The sequence below is a fragment of the Capra hircus genome, chromosome 1 (assembly GCF_001704415.2).
Source record: "Capra hircus breed San Clemente chromosome 1, ASM170441v1, whole genome shotgun sequence".
In the NCBI taxonomy this organism is placed as follows: Eukaryota; Metazoa; Chordata; class Mammalia; order Artiodactyla; family Bovidae; genus Capra; species Capra hircus.
Window position 1 is genome coordinate 142769082 of NC_030808.1, and position 21324 is coordinate 142790405.

At 48.7% G+C, this 21324-nt stretch overlaps 1 protein-coding gene across 2 annotated transcripts in view; it reads left to right on the forward strand.

The window, feature by feature from the left end:
- Positions 1-19952, forward strand: part of PKNOX1 (PBX/knotted 1 homeobox 1) — a 44602-nt gene extending 24650 nt beyond the window's left edge. For both annotated transcript variants that reach the window (XM_018051743.1, XM_005675643.3), the window contains exons 6-12: positions 1445-1615; positions 5025-5124; positions 6109-6206; positions 9935-10063; positions 13727-13803; positions 15927-16099; positions 16815-19952. In XM_018051743.1, the coding sequence (XP_017907232.1) occupies positions 1445-1615; positions 5025-5124; positions 6109-6206; positions 9935-10063; positions 13727-13803; positions 15927-16099; positions 16815-17026 (960 nt within the window). In that variant the 3' untranslated portion in view covers positions 17027-19952. The remainder of the gene's footprint in view (positions 1-1444; positions 1616-5024; positions 5125-6108; positions 6207-9934; positions 10064-13726; positions 13804-15926; positions 16100-16814) is intronic.

Sequence of the window (21324 nt, forward strand, 5' to 3'; positions counted from 1 at the left end):
CCCAGGCAGTGTGTCTGAGCCCAGCATCAGCTCTCAGCTCTCCCCTGATCGTGGACCCTGGCTTTGCTCTGGAGGCCAGCACTGCTGGTGGGTGGTAGACTGTATGAAGACCTGGGGCGGAGTGGGCATGAGCACAGAGCTGGGGCCAGCTTAACAGAGCCTCTGGCGCCCCTCGCGGCCTCCTTGGCCTTTCTGTCCAAGCCAGCCTGGCTCACGAGGGCATCTTCCTCCCAGGTGCAGTACTCCCAACCTCTGGGTTCTCTGTGCTTTCTGAAGGCCGCGGAGAGTTCCTTGGGGTGATGTCACTGCGGTGCCCCAGGGGAGCGGTGCCCTCCAGCACTGGTAGCCTGTGTCTGGGACGTGTTCCTCCACCAGATTCCCGCTGGAGTCGGCCAGCTCTCAGACCACAGCCTGAGGCCCCTCATTAGCAGGGAAGGGTTTTTGGAAAACTTCCCTGGATAAACTGCCCTGGTCTTAGGTGCTGTTTTTAATTTCTTAGTATATATTCACCCTTACAGCTAGATAGATTTTCTAGATGAGGTGTCTGACTTTGAGTCTGAGTCCTCATCTTGGAAATGGAACCAACAGCACCCGCCCTCTGGGGATGGAGGCCATGTGCTCTCCCTGCCTCTGGCCCTCCATGTGCTGCCATCAGTGAGGAGGGAGCAGGAGTGCCAGTGTGGGCCAGGCTGGCAGGGACCAGGGCCCTCCTGCTGGACGCCCCACACAGGGCCAGCGGGGCTGGCGCGTGGTCATTTTCGGCATTAGCTGGCTGGCTGGCTCACTCCACAGAGATGCCTGAACTGCTGCACCAAGGTCACGGGGACTGAGCTGAGTTTTAGGTTGTGGGTTCACAGGAAGTGGTGTTTGTGGTGCTGGTTCATCACTGGTATCCACATTATGTACTACTAGGAGGCAAATTACTCCCAAATTTAGTGCCTTTGTGTAAAACTGAAGAACTTTTTAGGAAAACTGTAAGAGAAAATCTTTAGGATCTGGGGCTAGTCTAGGGCCAGGCAGAGAGTTCTTAGACTTGACACCAAAAGCAGAATCCATTGCAAGCAGAGTTGGTAAGTTGAACTTCTTCAAAATTAAGAGGCACCTGGCAGGTGGGCACAGGTTCATCCTCGTTTACAGATGAAGGAACAGGAGCAGAGTGAGGGTGAGTCACCAAGGGGGCCGAGATTGAGCCTGGCAGCTCCCAGACTGTGCCTGCCATCTGGGAGGCGGGCCTCCCCCTCTACTCACCAGCTGAGCCCGACACCAAGCCACAGGGCAGCACAGCTGCAGTGCTTGGTGGTCCTGCAGACTCTGATGTCTTCCTCCTCCTGGTCCTGGCAGCCCAGGCGGCCGTGTCTGTGCAGGAGACTTGTGTGGTGATGATGGCCGCTTACCCTCGTGCTCCCTGGTTCTTGTCTGAAAGTTTCGATTTTCTTGCTTCTAGATGGTAAAAGCCATCCAGGTTCTGCGTATTCATCTTCTTGAGCTGGAAAAGGTTAATGAACTCTGCAAAGATTTCTGCAGTCGCTATATTGCTTGTCTAAAAACGAAGATGAACAGCGAGACTCTCCTGAGTGGGGAACCTGGCAGCCCATACTCCCCCGTCCAGTCCCAGGTATTTACGTCAGGGCTGCACGCCTGTTGGGTCACCACGGTGTCGGCAAGGGTGAAGCGTGTGGACATCTAAGGCCACTAGCCCTGTCAAGATCAGGGGGGCAGAGGCTGTACTCAGCCGTCTTGCTCTGAGGAGCCCCCAGGTCTCTGAACATGGCCTGTGCTGGGAACACACATGGCCCCTCAGGCCAGAGAGACCGCCTGCCTGGGCTTCACGCCGTGAACCAAGTGGGCCTGACTGTGTCCTACCCCAGAGCCCAAGGCAGAGCACCAGTCATTGTTTTGTTTCTTTTTTTGTAAATGAATGTATTAAATTGTGGTAAAGCACACAACACAGAATTGACCACCTTGACCATTTTAGAGTGCACAGCTTGGGCGTTAAGTAGCCTCACAGGGTTCTGCAGCCATCCTCACCATCATCTCCAGAACGTGCCATCTTCCCAGCCTGAAGCCCCATCCCCGTGAATCTGACCCCTCGCCCTCCCCGCCCCCCGCCCCTGGCCCCTCCATCCTGCTCTATGTCTCTAGGAGCTTGACTGATCTAGGTACCTTGTGTGGGGGTAATCATGCCGCGTGTTTCCTTCTGTGTATTTTACTTAGCATGACGTCAAGCTCATCCACGCTGAAGCCTGTTGTATTTAACCACTGGACGTGTGCGCTCGCACTTCACTGTGGCTGTCTTTCACATTAGCCGGCAGGGAGACGACAGCCATCTTTTCACGTGCTGGTTTCCATCTGAGTATCCTCTTTGGTAGAATGTCTACTCATGTCTCTTGCCTATTTTCCAACTGGATTTTTTAAAAATTGTTGACCTTTGAACGTTCTAGATCCAAGTCCTTCATTAGATATATTGTTCGCCAATATTTTCTCCAAGTCTGTAGCTAATCTTGCATCCTTTTAATAGGGTCTTTTGCAGAGCAAACCTTTTACATTTTGATAAAGCCCTATTTATCAAATCTTTTATGAGTCACACTTTCAGTGCCAAGTCTAAAAACTCTGTCTCACCCTAGATTCCAAAGACATTTTTCTCTTACCTTTTTTTTTCTAAAAATTTTATATTTTACATTTAAACCTGTGACCCATTTTGAGATTTGTTTTTATGCCGATGTTTGTTGAAAAGGCTGTACTTACTCCATGGAATTACCTGTGCACTATTGTCAAAAATTAGTCGGCTATTAGTAGGGCCCATTTTTGTGTTCTCTGTTATGTGTTTCTAGGCTGTCTAGTCTTGATACTTGTTGCTGTATGTGTCTCAAAACTGGGTGGGTCGATTTCTCCTAGTTCATTCTTTCTCAGAATTATTTTTGGTATTCTAGTTCCTTTGCCTTTCCTTATAAATTTTATAATTGTTGTTATTCAGTTGCTAAGTCGTGTCTGACTCTTTTCGACCCCATGAACTGCAGTATTCCAGGCTTCCTTGTTCTTTACTTTCTCCTGGGGTTTGCTCAAACTCATGTCCATTGAATCGATGATGCCATCCGACCACCTCAGCCTCTGTCGCCCCCTTCTCCTCCTACCCTCAATATTTCTCAACATCAGGGTCTTTTCTAGTTAGTTGACTCTTCCCATCAGGTGGCCAAAGTGTTGGAGCTTCAGCTTTAGTGTCAGACCTTCCAGTGAATATTCAGGGTTGATTTCCTTTAAGATTGACTGGTTTGATCTCCTTGCCCTCCAAGGGACTCTCAAGAGTCTTTTCTAACACCACAGTTGAAAAGCATCAGTTCTTCAGTGCTCAGGTTTCTTTATGGTCCAACTCTCACATCCATACATGACTCCTGGAAAAACCATAGCTTTGGCTAGACAGAGCAAGTGTCTTTTAATTTTGTGGCTGCGGTCACCATCTGCAGTGATTTTGGGACCCGGGAAAAGTCTGTCACTACTTCCATTTTTCCCCGTTTTATTTGCCATTAAGTGATGGGACAGGAAGCCATAATCTTAGTTTTAGTTATCTTTTTTGGTACAGTCTTTGGCTAACTTTGGTATCAAATGAATTGGAGCGTATTCCCTCCTCTTCTGTTTTCTGGAAGAGACATGGAGAACTGGTGTTAGTTCTTCTTTAAATACTTGACAGAATTCTCCAGTGACACTACCTAGACCTGGAGATTTCTTTTTGGGGAGTTTTAAAATTACTAATTCAGTTTCCTTGTTAGTTATAGGGCCATTCAGATTATCTGTTTCATGCTGTGTTTTGCAGATGTGTTTGTGACTTTGCAGATGTCAAATTTATGTGTGTTGAGTTGTTGACAGTAGTGTTCCTCTTTCATCTTTTGATGTCTTTAGGGTCTTTTTAGGCCCTATTTCATTCCCAGTATTGGTAATTTGTTTTTTTCTCTTTTTTTTTTTTCTGTCAGTCTTACTAGGGATTTGTCAGTGTATTGATCTTTGCAAAGAACGAGCTCTTATCTCTGCTTTGTCTGTTTTTCTATTTTCAATTTCATTATTTCTGTTTTCATCTTTATTATTTCCTTCCTTCTGCTGCCTTGGTCTCATTTTGCTCCTCTTTTTCTATGTTCCTGATGTGGGAGCTTAGATGACTGACTTAGATGGCTTTATATTTATGCAGCAAACTTGATGTAGACTTACTGGAGTTTTTATGTTCAAATCGATGTGATGGTGCACAGAGGAATTATCTCTGAAGGATATCCACATAGGCTGTTTAACCTCTCAAATGTCTGGGTGCCTGCTCTGTGCCAAATCAGTGCTGGAAGCCAGGTGCAGAGAGCCTGTCCTTTGTCAACTCCCAGGGCAGCCATCACAGAAAATGGATAAATTAGCCCATTTGGGTCTGACTTCAGATGAGTAGATCCTCCAGTGTGGTGTTACAGACGTTTGCATGGCTCTTGCAGTCGGCCAGATGCAGACCCAGCACCCCACACACGTGAGCGCTGGGGGCTCTGATGTGCTCTGTGCAGTGGGAAGGGCAGGTACAGACTCTGCTGCCCTAGGGTGTGCCCCCGCCCCCCCCGCTCCCCCCACCCCCCACAGCCCTAGCCTGTGGCATCATCTTCTGAATAGTTCATCTTGTCCAGGAGGCTTTGGTTCTTGGAGAACTCTGAGCTGAGTTGAATGGAAAAGGTGTGTCACGAGATCAGGTAATTTTTGTCTTCCTAATCATACCTTCAGGGCTGTAGGATGTGTTTAGTGTGCTGATGAGGTGAAAGATAATCTTTGGAAGCTAAACTGAGAGCCCTATCTCAGTATTGATCTTCATATTTAACAGTCAGTTTTGCGTCTCTTGGTTTCCAGATACGGATGTAGCACATGCCTTGTGAAGACTTGTCATCTGGTGATGCTCTTTGCTCGAGCATCTTTCCTTTATTAATGATGCCTTTATGCCACTTGCTGTGAAGTGTTAACCATGGGTTTTCTGTTTTATAATAACCTCTTCGCTGTGTGTTTCTGACTTGCAGCAGATTCAAAGTGCCATCACAGGCACTCTTAGCCCCCAAGGAATTGTGGTGCCAGCGTCCGCTTTGCAGCAGGGGAATGTCACCATGGCAACAGTGGCAGGTACGATGACAGAGAAAGAGACACTTTCCTTGAGCTTTTGCAGAAAAAAGTCCTTCACATTAGAATGAAGCAGCACATAACCAAGGTTTCTAATTACTGCCAGTTTCCAGTACAGGACCACCAGCATCTAGATCTCTTTGAATGTCTGGTTCTTGTTAATTCTCAGTAACAAATATATTATGCAAGTTGTGTTTCCCTGTCAAAAAATATGGGAAGGAAAGGTTTTATTAGAAGTTGAAAATACATAGCAAAAACCACCTGAAATTTTTAAATAGCACAGTTTTTAATTGTCCTCCTAGCAGCACCTGGAAAATCTTAAGTTGTTGTTGAGTTTTCCAAATTTGCTGGCGTATTCAGTGCAACACTTTCATGGCACCATCTTTTAGGATTTGAAATATCTCAGCTGGAATCCCGTAAGTTGTATTATTAATTGATGACAAGGAATGAAAATGCAGTCTTAATGTTGGGATTACCTGTTCTTGATGCACCAAGGAACTGTTGACTCTGTCCTCCTTCCTGTGATGGTTTTTAGTAGATGTTGCACATCAGAACCATCATGAAAAGGGCAAGGGCACTGAAGGAGGGAGTGAAATCGATGCTGAAACCCCCACATAATCTCACAAAAGGAAACCTCCCCAGGAAGATGAAAGCGCATTGGATGAAAGAAACAACTAGAGTAAAAAGAACTGTGATCTCATACCTTTGCCTGAGTCCTTTAAGACATACCAGGAAATAAAGGCAAGCCAAGGAAGGGGCTCATGGACTGCCCACCTCCCCCAGCCACCCACCCACACTGTCTCATGAGGAGCCCTGGCTGCCCTCCACCCCACCCTGGAAGTGAAAGGTCAACTAGCAAGGTGCTGGTGACCGTCTGAAATGATTTTCAAAGCCTGTAAGCTACAACTTTATTCTTCCATGACTACGTTGAGGCATGGTGTTCACTGTCGAGGCTTGGGGTGATTTAACTTTTCTTGTCCTTTCCAGGGGGTACAGTCTATCAGCCTGTCACAGTTGTCACTCCCCAAGGCCAAGTGGTGACACAGGCGTTGTCGCCTGGTACCATCCGGATCCAGAACTCCCAGGTGCATGGAAGTGGGCTGGGCGGGGTGGGGGTGAGCACGTGTTCACAGTGCAGGGGGAGGGTGGGACGCGTGTTCCCAGTGTGGGGCACAGGTGGAGCTCTCCCCTCTGGGTGAAGGTCATTGTCCCAGGCCTGCTTCCTCAGGTACTTCCCAGTTAACCTGAATGTCCATGTTGCCTGTCTTTTTCACTTTTCGTCTGCCTTATCGTTGCAAAGTCCAGAGAAGCCTAAGGAGGGACTTCCTTGGTGGTCCAGTGGTTAAGACTCTGCCTTCTGATGCAGGGGGGCTGGGTTTGATCCCTGGTTGGGGAACTAAGATCCCACATGCTACATGACCAAAAACATATATAAATAAAAATTAATTAATGAAAAAAAATTCAAGCCTTCAGAGAAGCTTAAGGAAGGAGGAAAATGTCTCTTAGGACCCCTCCCCACCACGTTGGGCTGTGCAGCTGTCTCCACTGCTGGAGATTGGCGGCTGTGTAGACGCATCCTTCCCAGACCCCTGGAGGTTCGCGGCAGACTGCAGGCCTCTAGCTAAGGGTGTGGGGTTGGGCTTGCAGTAGTGACGGTGCTATAAATGCTGTGGTGTGCCCCACCTTGAAGTCCTCCTTCCCTCTCTGTGCCTTTGTGGTGAAATAAGGCCAGTCTCCTTTCTATTCTAGACACATACGCAGTTGTTTTTTTTCCCCCACTTCTATGGGTTTACATCAGAAGCACTGTTTCTGTTATCAGTGCTTATTTCAGACCGTTGTTTACATTAGTTCTCTTTAGCCTGCACGGATGTCTTCTACATCCTTATTGGCTACTTTGAGGCCCAGCCCTAGGCATGTCAATGTTTTCCTAACTCAGAAGCAGGTATGAGAAGGCCTGGGCAAGGGGCATGCTGGGCCCACGGGTCCATGGGCCCACGACACGAGGTGGCTGCCCAGGCCCAGCAGTGGGGAGAGTGGGGCTAAGCCCCCTAGCACCCTTCCTTCACCGCGCCACCACGAGCCTGCTTTCCCTGAAGTTTTCCATTTACAACGGCTCTGAACATAGAGCTGGCTTGCAGAGCATTTCCTAGCATCATAGCGAAGAATTAGAGGAAGAGCACTCTTAAATCACTTGCTTATTTGTTTTGTAGAGGTTCATTCGTGCAGTCATTTAAGGGAGAATATGAATTTTCCTCTAATTTACAGAGCAGAAGTGCAGAGTGTGGGTGGGGTCAGTGGAGCCCCTTCTAACATGCAGCATGGCCAACGAGCGAGCCCCGTCTGCGCTGGTCCTGGCCAGCCCTGCAGGCCCTCCCCCGCCCTTGTCCCCTCCCTGCCATGTCCTGGGTGTCTGTGACTTCCAGGGCAGCAGGGCAGGGAGCAGAGAAACAAGCCCCGTGGGTTTTTTCACAGAAGAGTAAATAGATTTGACAGGGGCCCTGGAGGGGTGTGCTGGGAGTAATAAAACCTATAGATTTGCAGGTATGGTTCTACCAGAACTATCTGGGCTGCTCTGTGCCAGGCACTGCCAGGGCCTTGCATCCTCCAGTCTGGGACATTTCCCTGAACTCTGTGACGCCTCCACCCCCATGCACATCCTCTCCTTCCAGAGCCCTTACTAACTGGACACACGACCTGCTAAGCTGAGTCTACTGATTTTTCTGTATTATTGTCTTTGTGTTCCCACTGTCCACTTTTTGTCTACATTCTGAGAAATTTCCTTTTACCTTCCGACCCATCTATTAAATTTAAAATACTAAGCGTAGTTTTAATTTCTAAGACTTTTCTTAGCCCTCTGTGGTTTTTTTTTTTTGAAATCACATCCGTGAAGGTCCCCTGTCCATTTCCTCTGCATCACACCCGGTTCATTGCGTTGGTGTTTGCGGTTTGTGATAGAGGCTTTTGGGTGTCTGGGGAGAGTTGACTGTTCTCAGTATAAACATGAATGCTGTCTGCTGCTTGTCAGGTTGTGGGCCGTGGCAGCTGGCTCTTCTGTGGCCTGACCTCCAAATTCTGCCCTCCTCCTTCTGCAGTTTTGCTGGAGCAGACTTAGATTTCTTGCTTGGGGGAGGGGCAGGAGTGGGCGGGGATCTCGCACTTCCGTGCAAACCTTCCTCACCCTCTTTCTAGCCTTGCCCCCCTCCTCCTGCCCTCCAGCTGTGCTCAGGCTGAAGCCTCTGCTCTGCTTCTTTGGGGAGATGCCCCGAGTCCCTGCAGGGCTGGGGCCTATTGGTCATCCGCTGAGACTGATGGGGTGGTGGGGTCTCACTCCTGCTTAAATTTTCACCCAGGTTCCTAGGCTTATAAATCCTCCTGCCACGTGCAGGCCCAGGCAGTGCTGGAGGGCAGCAGGCTGGGCGTGCTGGTCCCCTCGCAGGCCCTCAGCCTAGTTGCCTCCCCAAACCCTCTTGGTGGTGTCCGTGAAGTCGAGACACAGCCAGCTGTCACTTTCCCTGTTGATGAAGCCGCATGTGCTTTCACCCTGCATAAGAAAAGCGACACCGAAATGGAGCCCCGTGTCAGATTTCATGAAGAAGGCCATAAATGAGGCAGGCACATCTCAGGCTCCATTCCAGCCCCAGTGGAACTAGTTTTAAAAGTCCGCACGCACGCATGTACATGAGTGTACAGGCAATGCTTCATACTACCCAGTCCTTCAGTAAAAACACACGTGCATCCCAGAAAACAGTCATGTTCGCGGTAGTAATCTTGAGTTTTCAGAAATTTTAGATACAGTTAATGTTGTAATTTCTCCTTTAATTCATAAATTCTGTTTAAATGTTGGCATTCATTTATCCAAAATGATATAAATCCGGAGGAAGTACAAGTAATATAGTGAAAATATATTTCACTCTCCAAAATGAACTTCCAAACTCTATAAACTATGTTGATGACTATATGATACTGAAACTGACTTGCAGAAGCGACTGCATGTTTTGCATGTATAAAGTTTGCCTCTTCCGTAAGCTCTAAGTTAAAGCACAGATCCCAGCGGCAAGGCCCTGCTGTGCCAGTGTGGAGGCCGCCATGCGGGCCATGGTTTTGTCCCTGGTCTGGGTGGTGAGCACCATGGCCCTGTGTCTCTGTAGCAGCTGGGAATGAGGTGCTGCCTGGGGCGGGCGCGGGGCCCCAAGCTCTCTCCCCGTGTGTATGTGGCAAGACCCCATCTGAGGGATGTTACACATGCATCCTTTTCCTTCCAAGATGGAATGAACAGGCATCTCGTACTCTGCTCAGGGTAAGGGAGGTCATGTCTCAGATGGCTGTGGAGCCGTCTGGGCCGAGGTCACCGGGCCCTCCAGCCCCTCTGTCTGCACTTCCTTCCTGTTCTGGCCTGGCTCCTCTAGTTAGTGGCTCTTCTGGCTTCCCTGTTCTTATTGGTTGCTTTTAGGCTGGGAATGGGTGTTGTCATGTCTGTTGCTAGAGGCAGTGAGATGAGGACAGGTATGCACAAGAAGGGGCGCACCTGTCTGCAGAGGGGGAGACTCTTCAGAGTGGATGACTCGGTTGACTTCTCAATGCCCGTCCCACCTGCCTCACTTGCTATAGCTGAGACATGAGTGTAAATAGTTACAATGCGGGGACCAAATCCTCAGAAAGCTAACCCATATGGAGTCCAAGTGTTTGTGCTTGTACTATAAATAACTTGTTTACCCAGAAGAGCCTTGGCTGTTCTCGCCACCTACAGTCATAAGCCAGTTGGATTTGCCATCACGTTCTATGCTGTCTAACGTTATTTTCAATTGTTTAAAAGCTTCAGTTACAGTTAAACCAAGATCTCAGCATCTTGCATCAAGATGACGGCTCATCTAAGAACAAGAGGGGGGTCCTGCCGAAGCACGCCACCAACGTGATGCGGTCCTGGCTCTTTCAGCACATCGGGGTGAGAACGGACGTGACTGCCCCGTTAGCACGGCTTCGAGATGCTTTGTTTCTGCTTATTGTTTAGGAAACATTGACTTACATGGGCTGGTAGGCCAGGTTTTAAGAATCGGTTTTGTTGACTCTCCATAGTGCATAGACCACGAGACAGGAGGGAGGGCTACCCAGAATTGGAGAAAGGCTTCAGGAAACTGAAATCAATCAGGGATACCACTAGTGAGAGGGAATCCCTGAGTTCAGCCAATGTTAACAGTGCCTGAGCCTGAGAGAAACTGCCTGTGGAATGTACCTGGGGGGAGGTGAGGCTGATTAGAGAAGCGGGCAGACAAATGGTGCTTTCAGGCAAAACCTTGCAAAATAGTTATGTTTTATATGTGTTATGGGCTTCCCTGGTGGCTCAGACTGTAAAGAATCTGCCTGCAATGTGGGAGACCCAGGTTCGATCCCTGGGTTGGGAAGATCCCCTGGAGAAGAAAATGGCAACCCACTCCAGTATTCCTGCCTGGAGAATTCTATGGGCAGAGTTACAGCCCATGGGGTCACAAAGAGTCAGACACGACTGAGCAACTAACACTTTCAACACTTTATGTATATTGGATTTGAAAGTGAGGTGAGGAGTTGAGCTTGTGGGCAGAGTGGTTGGCAGATGGGCTATTGACTGTGAAGCGGAGCTTGGTCTGTTGATTCCACGGGAAGACTTGCTCATGACCCATCCAAGCTGCAGTCTTCATGCCCCTGACTCAGGAGAGGGGGTGACCCCGAGTAGTTTTCAGGGGTGACAGTGGTGTAGCTGCTGGGTCGGGAAGGACAGGCTGACCTTTGAGGGGTAGGGGGAGGTGGAAGGGGGTGGAGGTAGGAAAGTGCTCACCCACTGAGTTACAGCCTGTCCAGGTGGAAGAGGGGGGCAGGAGGGCTTGTGGGCAGATGCGGAGGCTGCCTCTGGCATCCAGAGGGGCGGGAGGCCAGGAAGGCTGGCAGGAAGCCCCTCTCCACCAGACATTTCCATCCACGAGGTTTTCCTTCCATGGTCCTTCCCGGGGCTGCTCCTGGGCTGAGCCGGTGGGCCCAGACCTGCCCCTTGGCATCACGACCATCATCACACCCTGCAGCCGCATCCTCACTGCCCCCACCTCCTTGCCTCTCTGCCCCATGTACCGTGGTGCCCTCAGGTCTCCACAGTCCCCCTTTCCCCGCAGAGGTGCCCGCCACCTGGGCCAAGGGCAAGGTGGTTCCTTGGCATCTTTGTCCTCCCTCGACTGGGAGCCCCAAGGCCAGCGCCCAGTTGTCGCCTCGTGTCCCCCTGGGGCTTGGCCCTGGTCCCTGCTGAGCCTCTTTCCTCTGCCTGGCGTCAGGCTCTGCCCTGGCGGGAGGACGCAGCTCACGCACACATGTGGAAGGAGAGCGCTGCTGTGTGCTGCACTGCAGCCTCATGGGGAATTTGGTCTCAGAAAGAGTCAGAAGGAAATGGAGATTTCATGGCTAGAATGTCACAGTGATGTTCACTATAATAATGGGGAATGAGGTGGTGTGTGAATCAGGATCCGTGGATTTGATGGAAGGTTGTGCAACTAGTTAACACGGTGAATGGGGGCCCAAAGCACTAGGAAGCTTAGGTACCTGGTGAGAAAGCAGATCGTACGTGTTCCTAAGTATACTGTGATTACTACAGCTAGTGAGTACGTCTGTAATGTAGTGATTGGACTATTACACACAGAACGGAATTGGGTTTTTTCCTATTGTTTCCTTTAATGTATTAATCATTTCTAAAATAGACCTTGCTCATAGGTTCATTTTAAAATGCCAATTTTTTTCCCGTGTAAACATTTTCTATGTCTTCTTGCCCTCGTTTCCTGTAAATATTATCCTCCCTTTGGGTTTTCCTCACACTCTAGGCAGAAATTGTCACTTTTTTTTCCCCTGGTTTGTGTACTTGCTTCCTGTCACCTTTTTATTTTACAAGCTTTTTAGAGGACAAGAACGATATTTCTGTTCGCAGAAGCTCTCAGTTGGCTCCATGTGCGCTCCTGTGGAATGAAAGTGAGTTACCGTCAGTCAGCGTGAGGCATTGGAGCGCAGCTGAGATGAATCTGCTGCTGTTCCATTGTCCCCAAGATACACAGTGATTTTTCTAACACAGGATGGTCACTTAAGAACTGAAACACGCTCCCACCTCCTTTGTGGGCACTGCCCACTCTCTGAGGTCCTGGTCGGTGCAAAATGAGGGACTTGAGTGCATGTAGGTTTTAGAGTAGATGTCTCTCTGGTCCCCCATGAGGACGATAGTCACCTCTGGACATGTTATTCCTGTAGATAGAAATTACCTTCCTTTGGTGCTTCTGTGAATTTTGATACAAGCATGTCACACTTCTCAGATGTCGCGATTTCTGTGAGTTGGAGGCTTGTGGCAGCTCAGCGTGAATCAGATCTGTTGGTGCTGTTCCTGACAGCATGTGGTCACTCTGTGTCTCTGGGTCATGCTTTGGTAATTCTCGCAATATTTATTTCAAACTCTTTCGTCATTATTATATTTGTTAAGATGATCTGTTCTCAGTCATTTTTGATGTGACTTTTGTGAAAAGATCATGACTTGCTGATGACTCAGGTGAATGGTTAGTGATTTTTAGCAATAAAGTTTCTTTTAATTAAGGTGTGTACCTTTTATGGAACAAAAATGCTTATTACACACTTATTGGACTACAGTATAGTGTAAACACAACTTATATACATTTTTGGAAGCAGAACAATTTGTGGCCCATTTATTGCAATGTTTGATTTAATGAGGTAGGGTGGAACTGAACCCACAGTATTTCCTATGTGTGTCTGTATTTACTTCTGGTTTAATTCCGTTTTTTCTAAGTGACATATCTCAGTCATCCATGAAAGAAAGAGGAAATAGCAGACACCCCTTCCCCAGCCCCCAGCTGAGCTCTCTTCCAACAGCACTCATTAGCCCAGCAGACACTGTTAGGTGACCTCACTGCATCCCGTCCACTTCATGCTCACAGTTCCTGTGACAGAATGTGTCACCTGGACATGATGGCCTGGGGCAGCCTGTCCAGGCCGCTTCCTGCCGCCTCCTGTTCCACCAGCCCAGGATGGGGAGGGTTTGTCCTGCCTTGCTTGGGTTCCTTGTCTGTGAGTGTGCAGAATCAGTGGATTCCTGTGTAGGATGTACACAGGTGATCACATTATCTGTTGTGCTGCGGGTCAAAACGCAGCCATTTATCTGCTTTAAATGTTTAAACTGCTTTTAAACAGTTTATTGTTCTGAAATGACATCTGTGAAGCTGATAGAAAAACCAAAAGTTGTATCGGGTGCTTAGAACAGCACCTGGCAGAGCCCCTGGCGTCCCTCCACTTCCGGCGCTCTTACCGTCACCTCTTGCCTCCCCGTGGCCTTTGAGCCAGACTCCCGTCTCGACGACACCTCTGCCTGGGCTTCCACCAGCTGCTGCCACACCTGTGTTCTTGGGCAGCTGGGAGAAAGGCTTCATTCTGTTTTAGGCATTTCTGGAAAAAATGTAAGACTAAAGTTAAGTTTTAGGTAAAAGCACTGTTCACACCAGTTTTCACTAACAATTATTTGTGTGCTTCTGTTTTACCAGGATGGTCTTGAATTCCTTTTTAAAAGTAAAGTTCACGGTGACACTCCTTTTATTTTCAGCATCCGTACCCGACAGAAGATGAGAAAAAACAGATTGCTGCTCAGACAAACTTGACACTACTCCAAGTGAACAACTGGTAAGACGCGCCCGCTTTCTGAAACTGCGGTCAACAGCACACCTGGAAATCCTGGCGCCAGCGAATAGTGCGGTGTGGGGGGATTACACGCGCATTCCTCTGTTATCAGAGTCTGGAATTGGCGGCAGGACACTTAAGCATAAATCGCACACACTTTCACCTAAGTTTTGTGACCGATGCCCAAGAACTTTTCACTATGATGTCCTTGCTCAATCAGAAATGCGTTTCTCCAGGGCCTCCCCCCACCTCCACTTAAACCATCATGTTTTGTGGATGAGTTTCCCTGGGCCGTGGACGGCCGAGGTGAGTTCACCTATCACTGGTGGCCCCCTTCTCCCCCGACTCCTTTTGAGACCCTGTATCCTTTGTTCAACAGTGATGTGGGGAGGCAGCCCCCCAGCTGGCCGGCCACAGGGGTCCTGCCCCACAGCAGGCCTAAGGGGTCCTGAGGAGGAAACGTGCTTCATCCAGGAAGCACCCTGTTGTGGCTCTGGTGTCACGTGTCACTGTGGACACTGGGGCCCTGACTGCGCGTTTCCCCTTAAGTTAGAGGCGCTGATGCCACTGAGTGGTGCTGGGTGTGTCACTAAAGTGTCACTAAGGGTCACTAAATGTGCACTTGCATTGCACTTTTAGCCATCGGCCTCATTTTTTACTGACTATTTTACTTTGTCATTCAGACGTACAAAATGATTTCAGCTTAACAACATTGGCACGCGTAAAAGAAGACACAGTTTCTACCACTTGTAAACATTGTTGTATTTTCATTTTAGCTGTTAAAATGTAAATTTGAAGGCCAGGTAGATTCCAGTGTAAGCAATAAAAATTTTCCATTTTGTGCAGTTACACACGCAGCAGCTATGCTTTGGCACTGCATTAAGCATTTCTACTGTCTTGCCTTTGAGCGATTCTTTTTGACTTAAGTGCCAGTTATAAGCCATGGTGCTGGATTATTTCCTGTTGGATCTTTTAAACAGAGTGTTACCAAGAGTCGAAAGGCTCTGAGTGTTTGTTGCTGTGAGTTCTGTCAGGTCTTGCTCTGTGACGGTCGCCAATGTCTTCACGGTGTCGCATTTAGAAACTGTGTTTTGACTCGGTGACTGACGGATGGGCGAGGGGCGGAGGGCAGAGCGCTGCCTCTGGCTGTGCTGATGGTTGGTGGCTTGTCAGCCTCTTCACCTGTGGGCCCCTGCTGCTCCTAGCTTGCTCCTCTGTGCTATTAACAGAATTGTCTTTTCTAGAAGGTTTGACCTCAGCTTTTCCTTTTAAAATTAGTAACAATTTAATACATGTCTTTTATAAATTCTAAAATTTCTTAAGTCTTCTAGTGGCTATTTTTACCTTTTGTGACTTACTTTCTTTATATATTTGCAAAAATTGTATTTTGGAGTGAATTTGAACACACCCATCATTAGCTCATGCCTGTGCCTCGTAGAAGCTTTGACAGAGAAGGACAGACAGACGTAGAGATGTCAGCGGGCTTCCCTCCCAGATCATGCTGGGGTCCGTGGTGTGCCGAGGGGCTGTTGTGACCCTTCAGTCCGGCTCACGCTCAGCTGCAGAGACCAGCGATGGTCTCTGAACGAAGCTCTGTGGTGTCAGCCTGTTCATATCTATTATTAGAATATGTCCTCGGGCAATTGGAAATTTTTTGAATCTTAGTATTTCACAATTAGGCAGCCTCAGAGCTGGACATCTATCCACACTCTGGGCCTGACTGGGTAGGCTCTCAGAGACGCCTCCGCCTGCGGGCCTCGGGCGCCGGAGGCTGCAGGGAGCCTGGTTCTGCTGCTCTAACCTGCCGCTTCCTTAGAGAAGGGCATATTACATCCACAGTTTGAACAGCGTTGTCCATGTCATCGTGAATACCCAATTCATAGACATGGATAAATCAGTGTGGAGAAGGGACATTGTGGGACGGTCTGTCTTTATTCAAGTGAATTACTCTAAAAACAGCCCTACTCTCTGGAAGTTTAGGTGAGATGCTTGGCGTTACTCTTAAGCACTTCTTACAGTAGGGAGTACGTGGTCACATTCATGTGGTTTGTGAAGCACCTGGCCTGTCGTTGAGGCCACAGGGGCCTTGGAAAGGCCATTTTGACTTGAGTATTTCCTTCACACAGGTTCATCAATGCAAGAAGACGAATCCTACAGCCGATGTTGGATTCTAGTTGCTCAGAAACTCCAAAAACAAAGAAAAAAACTGCTCAGAACAGACCCGTCCAGAGGTTTTGGCCCGACTCCATCGCCTCGGGAGCAGCACAGCCAGCCACCAGTGAGCTGACTGTGTCTGAAGGTGGGCACCAGGCTGGGCGACCCCGTCCTGCAGGTGCAGGCGAGGTGGTAATCCAAGGGCAGGCAGCAGTCTTGCTGCGTCCACCGTGGGGACAGTGCTGGTCCAGGTGCCCGTCGGCAGTGCAGGTGTGCCCAGGAGAGTGGGGTGTGCGGTCAGACGCCTGAGGCCGCCCCCGTCTCTCTGCCCCTCCCGTGCCAGTGCAGGGTGTGTGTGTGTGTCATGTGCCCACTGCCTGGGATTTCACCCTTTGTGTCCCCTCAGGCTTCATCCAGCTCTGCGGTCTCCTGGCGCGGAGCCTTCACGGCCCAGCGTCTCTAGTCCGCGTCCCGGTCGCGGGTACCTCATGTCCCCACTCCCCGCTGTTGGTCTGGAGCACAGGAGAGTGTGTCTCAGGTGTTCTCTTTCCCTCACAGACTGGCCTGCCGTCCTCTGACCTCCATCCCCCCTGACCCCTGCCTGTGGCCTCTCCCCTGTGTCCTGGGTCCCTTGTCCTCTGTGTGCCTCTTGCTTTCCATCCCAGGCATCTGTCCCCTTTACCATCCTGACCCTCAGACCCTTTCTAGACAGAGAGCTTAGCTTTGCAGGGTCTGGGACGATCCTAGAAACATTCCTTAAATCCCTGTGGATGGTCCCAGAAACACAGCCGGGGGAAGACAGGCTGTGCAGCCCAGCGGGCTGAACCCCGATGGCATGGTGACGCCGCTTTGTGCCGCAGGGGCCGTCGTGACCATCACCGCGCCGGTGAGCATGAACGTGGACAGCCTGCAGTCCCTGTCATCAGACGGGGCCACGTTGGCGGTGCAGCAGGTGATGATGGCCGAGCAGAGCGAGGATGACTCAGTGGACAGCACGGGGGATGGCAGGGCGGCGCTGGCGCCCGGCCACCTGGGCGGGCTGGTCCTGGAGAACAGCGACTCCCTGCAGTAGGGCCCGGCCGCCCGGCACCCCTTTTTATAGTTTGCACAGCAAACATTTTACACAGTTTTATTTCTAATATGTTTTATATGTAGGCATAGAAGAGTGCACTTTTGTATTTCATAGTAAGCTTCCAGGCTGTCTTTGCCGGTGCAGCGACTTCTTCTTTCAAGGTGTGTGTGTGTGTGTGTGTGTGTGTGTGTGTGCGTGCACGTGTGTGTGTGTGTGTGTGCGTGTGTTTTTAAGGAGATTCTTTAAAGGTTTAACGCTAAAAATGTGATGAATGACAAACACCTCCCCCCCCGCCCTGTGAGCCCCTAATTAGATTAAGGACTAGTGCTGCCATTTTCTGAACAATTATGCAGTTTTAATTTCGTTCTGTGGTTAAGGCAGGTCTCTGGGGGCTGGTTTACTTGTCAGCCCCGGGATTAGGAAGAAGCCTCTGCACCTGGAGGCCGCCCGTGCGAGGCGGACGAAAGCACAATAAACCGCGCGTGACCTGTGGCGAATGTTTGCGACTCAAATGTGGTTCCGTCCTCATGTTCCGTGAGCCTGTGTCATTTGCTATATATGAAAAGAAACTCCTATTTTTACCTTGCTGGAATTATTGGATAAAAAGCTATTTTTATAAATTCCTTATGAATTGGATTATGACTATGTCAAGGGTAAATTCTAGAGGAGAAACAGTACACACTTATTGACTGTCTCAATTTGAAATGTTCTGAGTTGGCCAAATTGGAAGAACCTGCCCCCAGTTAGCTAGTATTCTGGTTCTCTGCTCTCCCGGGTAGTAATTCACATTTTCTACTATAAAAGAAATGTCTATTTAATGAAATTTTGATATCTTCAAATTCTAGTCAATATGTCGCTCAGATTGCAGTTTACACTTTATCTAAACGTACGTCTCAAGGTGTGTGCTAAGTAGGGCTTAGGTAAGTTAAGAAGTGGTAGCCAGCGGTCAGTTAAAAGCTTTTGCTGACTGTTTCCGTCTAATTTAAGTCTGACCACGGTTAAGTGGTGGTGTGCCGTGTTAGCTGGGTGTTGTCTTGGGAGCTTTCGGTCAGCTTATGTTATGCATAGAAAGTGTGTGTGTCCCTCCTGTCGGCTCAGAGCAGGCAAAGAGCAGACCCTCGGCTTTGTTACACGATTAGTGCACGTCCACTGCAGGACGGACAGGAACCAGCAGGGCCTGGGGGTGGGGCGGCGGCGGCGGCTCGGCATCACTCGGTTGGTGGTTCTTCCTCTGACTTGATCACATCACCTCTGGATAACGGTGGGACTTCGGCTCCTGGTGACCAGGCGGACCACAGAGCAGGCTGGGTTTGTTTCCCTGGGTTCGGATTTGCATCTGCCAGTTTTCTTTCAAGTGAGGCTTTTTCTCAGAGAGGAAGCAGGACCTGGTTTCACAGAAGACGTCTCTGCATCACCATCAGTGGGGACACCTGAAGCCCTGAAGGATAGTCTAATGGTTGTCAGTTCCTGAAAAGCAGCGATAGTAATTGATTGTGGACCAAGGCTACCCAGGGGTGTTTTGAGCAAGTGCAGACTTTTTTTCTGGAACTGACTTTTTCTTCCCAAATTATTAATAATTAAAGTTAGTCATAGGAGAATACTTCCTGGATAACTTAGAAGGAAGCAAGAAATGCAGAGGAATTTCTTTTAAAATATTTCAGGAGATTTAAAAGAAAAACTTGACTTTCTTTTGGGGGAGAAAATAACATTTTTAAGCAGTTATTGTGTTCCTTTTAAACAATTTTATATTTTTTAAGTCACATCTTTTAAACTATACTAGTTTGAAAGATTGTTTTAAGTCCAACAAAGTTAGGATTTAAGACGAGACCCTGTGGAAGCTGGCCAGCCACCTCCTCCCTCCCTCGCCTCCCTCGCCTCCCTCTGTCCCTCTGACCTCAGGTTCAGGTTGGTGACCACGACCTGTGGTCACTCCAGGTCAGTTTCCCCAAGCAGAAACCCTGTTCCTTGGAGCCGGGGCGCAGGGCTCGGGCTCCACAGGCTGCAGCAGCGTGGACATGGGGCCACAGCAGGGCCATGTTGGGGTCCGGCAGTTGGTGCCTAGGGTCGCAGTCCCTGCTCCCTGCAGCTGGAGTCTGCATCCTGGTCGCTACATTCAGAGGACTAGGATAAAGATCATTCGAGAGGGGGCATTTCAAGCTCTTCCCATGAGCAACTAATGGGATCTTAACCCAACAGGCAGACTATTTTGGTTCATAAGCCACTGTCTGGGACATTGGTAGTTAGCTGGCACCTAATAAAGACCCATTTCTAAGCCCCTGGGGTTTTAAGAGCATCTGTGAGAGCACAACCCTGTTGAGCTCTCATCTTAAAGGAATTTGCTCTTGTTAAATTCTTTTCCCTGAAGGATGGTTTTGACTGTGTCTTGCAATCCAGGTTGAACGTGTCGTGTTACCTGCTGTTCAGCTCTTGAGCGGGTAGCAGATGGCTGGGCCATGTCCAGCCACGCTCCAACTGCTGCAGTAACGCAGCTTTCGCATTCTGATTCCAGAAATAAACAGTGTAAGTGTTTGTCCAGCGTGCAATGTAAGGTGGGCCACGGCCCCAGATCGCTCAAAGACCACAGGGCCCTGATGCTGGAGTCGCCGTGGCCTGAGTCCCAGAGTCTTCTCCACATAACCTGCCCACGACCTGACCTGACTCTTACCGGGGTGAGAAAGTGGGGGAGTACCTTTTCTTTCAGACAAGCTCAGACATCCCAGGAAGGCGAGAATGGCCTGCCTCTGGCAGTTAGGGACAGAAAAAAAAACCCCCGCCACCCTCTCCTAATTTAGTTCTGTCTGGTCTGTGAACTGACAATCTTTAAATGTGAATGCTGTAACAATGTTTTCTTGGATTGTTGTCTTTGAAAGGGATTTTTGTGAAGCAACTGATTTATCAAAGCAAAAAAATTAAAAACAGAAACATGCTTCATGGACGTTTTATTTTCTAAAACTCATGTCACCGCAGATGCTTTTCCATTTTAAGGACAACATTCAGATGTTGACATGTTTGCTGGTGACACTTGGGGTTTGTCGTGACCCCCACAGATTCTAAAAAATTAGGATTGCACCACCCTGGAGCACTCAGGCCCATTTGCATCTTCAAGAATGTTTTCTAAGTTTCTTGAGGTAGTCACTGGTTTTCCAGGAAAAAAAAAAAAAAAGGAAAGCTTCAGTTTGTTTTTTATTGTAGTTCACCATAAATCTAATTATTCTGATAGTAATGAGAAGAAAACAATTCACTGGTAAGGTATTACCTTTTGTAGTTCATAATGTGAAATTTCCTGCCAAGAAATTCCCGGTTGCGCTGAAGAGTCCATTAAACCACTGTTAGAGAATTTTAACTACCAAACTGTTTATACGTAGAGGCTAAGGTTTGTACGTAGAGGCTTAAGTCTGCAGACTAAAGTATTTTTTTAAGTGCGTGTAAAATTGTGGACTTGGCTGGAGTGAGGAATGACAGCGGTGAAGTGTGTTGAGACACGCTTCTCATCGATTTGACAGAAGACAAGTCACCCTGTTCTGTCTCCAACTCCTTTAGGTCAGAGGCGAGAGGGTGGGCGTGAAATTTCACCCAGTGAGACCTTGGCCCAGCCTTCAGCCCCTAAGTGCTTCCTTCATATCAAGAAGAAGTTGGTTTATAAGATTTAGTGTAGCTCAAACTAATACTTGACTAATAATATTCTCTCAGAAGAGAAACGAGTACATAAAAATCTGGGGATTGCCCCAGTCCAGTGGTTAAGGATCCACCTGCCAGTGCAGGGGGCCTGGGCTGGATCCCTGCTTCAGGAAGATTGCGCATAGCGAGGAGCGGCTAAGCCCATGTGCCCAGGGCCCGTGCTGCAACAGGACCCACTGGGATGAGAAACGTGCGCGCCGCAGCTGTTAATAGAGAAAGCCCGAGCACAGCAACAAAGACCCAGCACGGCCAAAGATAAACAAAAATTTTAAAAAGCAATGACTTGGCAAATCCTGAAGATAACGGTATTTGGGCCAAATATTCACTGTTTTGCATTCTGTTGCGTTATGCAGGTGTCCTAGATAACGTATATTATGTTTAGCCCACGTGCTGTGCTCTATGCCCTCTAAGAAGAAATCCTTAGCACAAATTATTTTTGCCATTTTACACACAGACCCTCTTATTTTCACTAAGACCTAAGATCTCCGTACCATTTTTAAACTAAAATTCGTTAAACAGTAGAGCTATCGCTTAATGACAATGAATGCCGGCTTAGGGGGCAAGGCGTCTCAGTCTACAGCCAGCTTCCAGTGACCACTCTGCTCATCACACTGATCCCC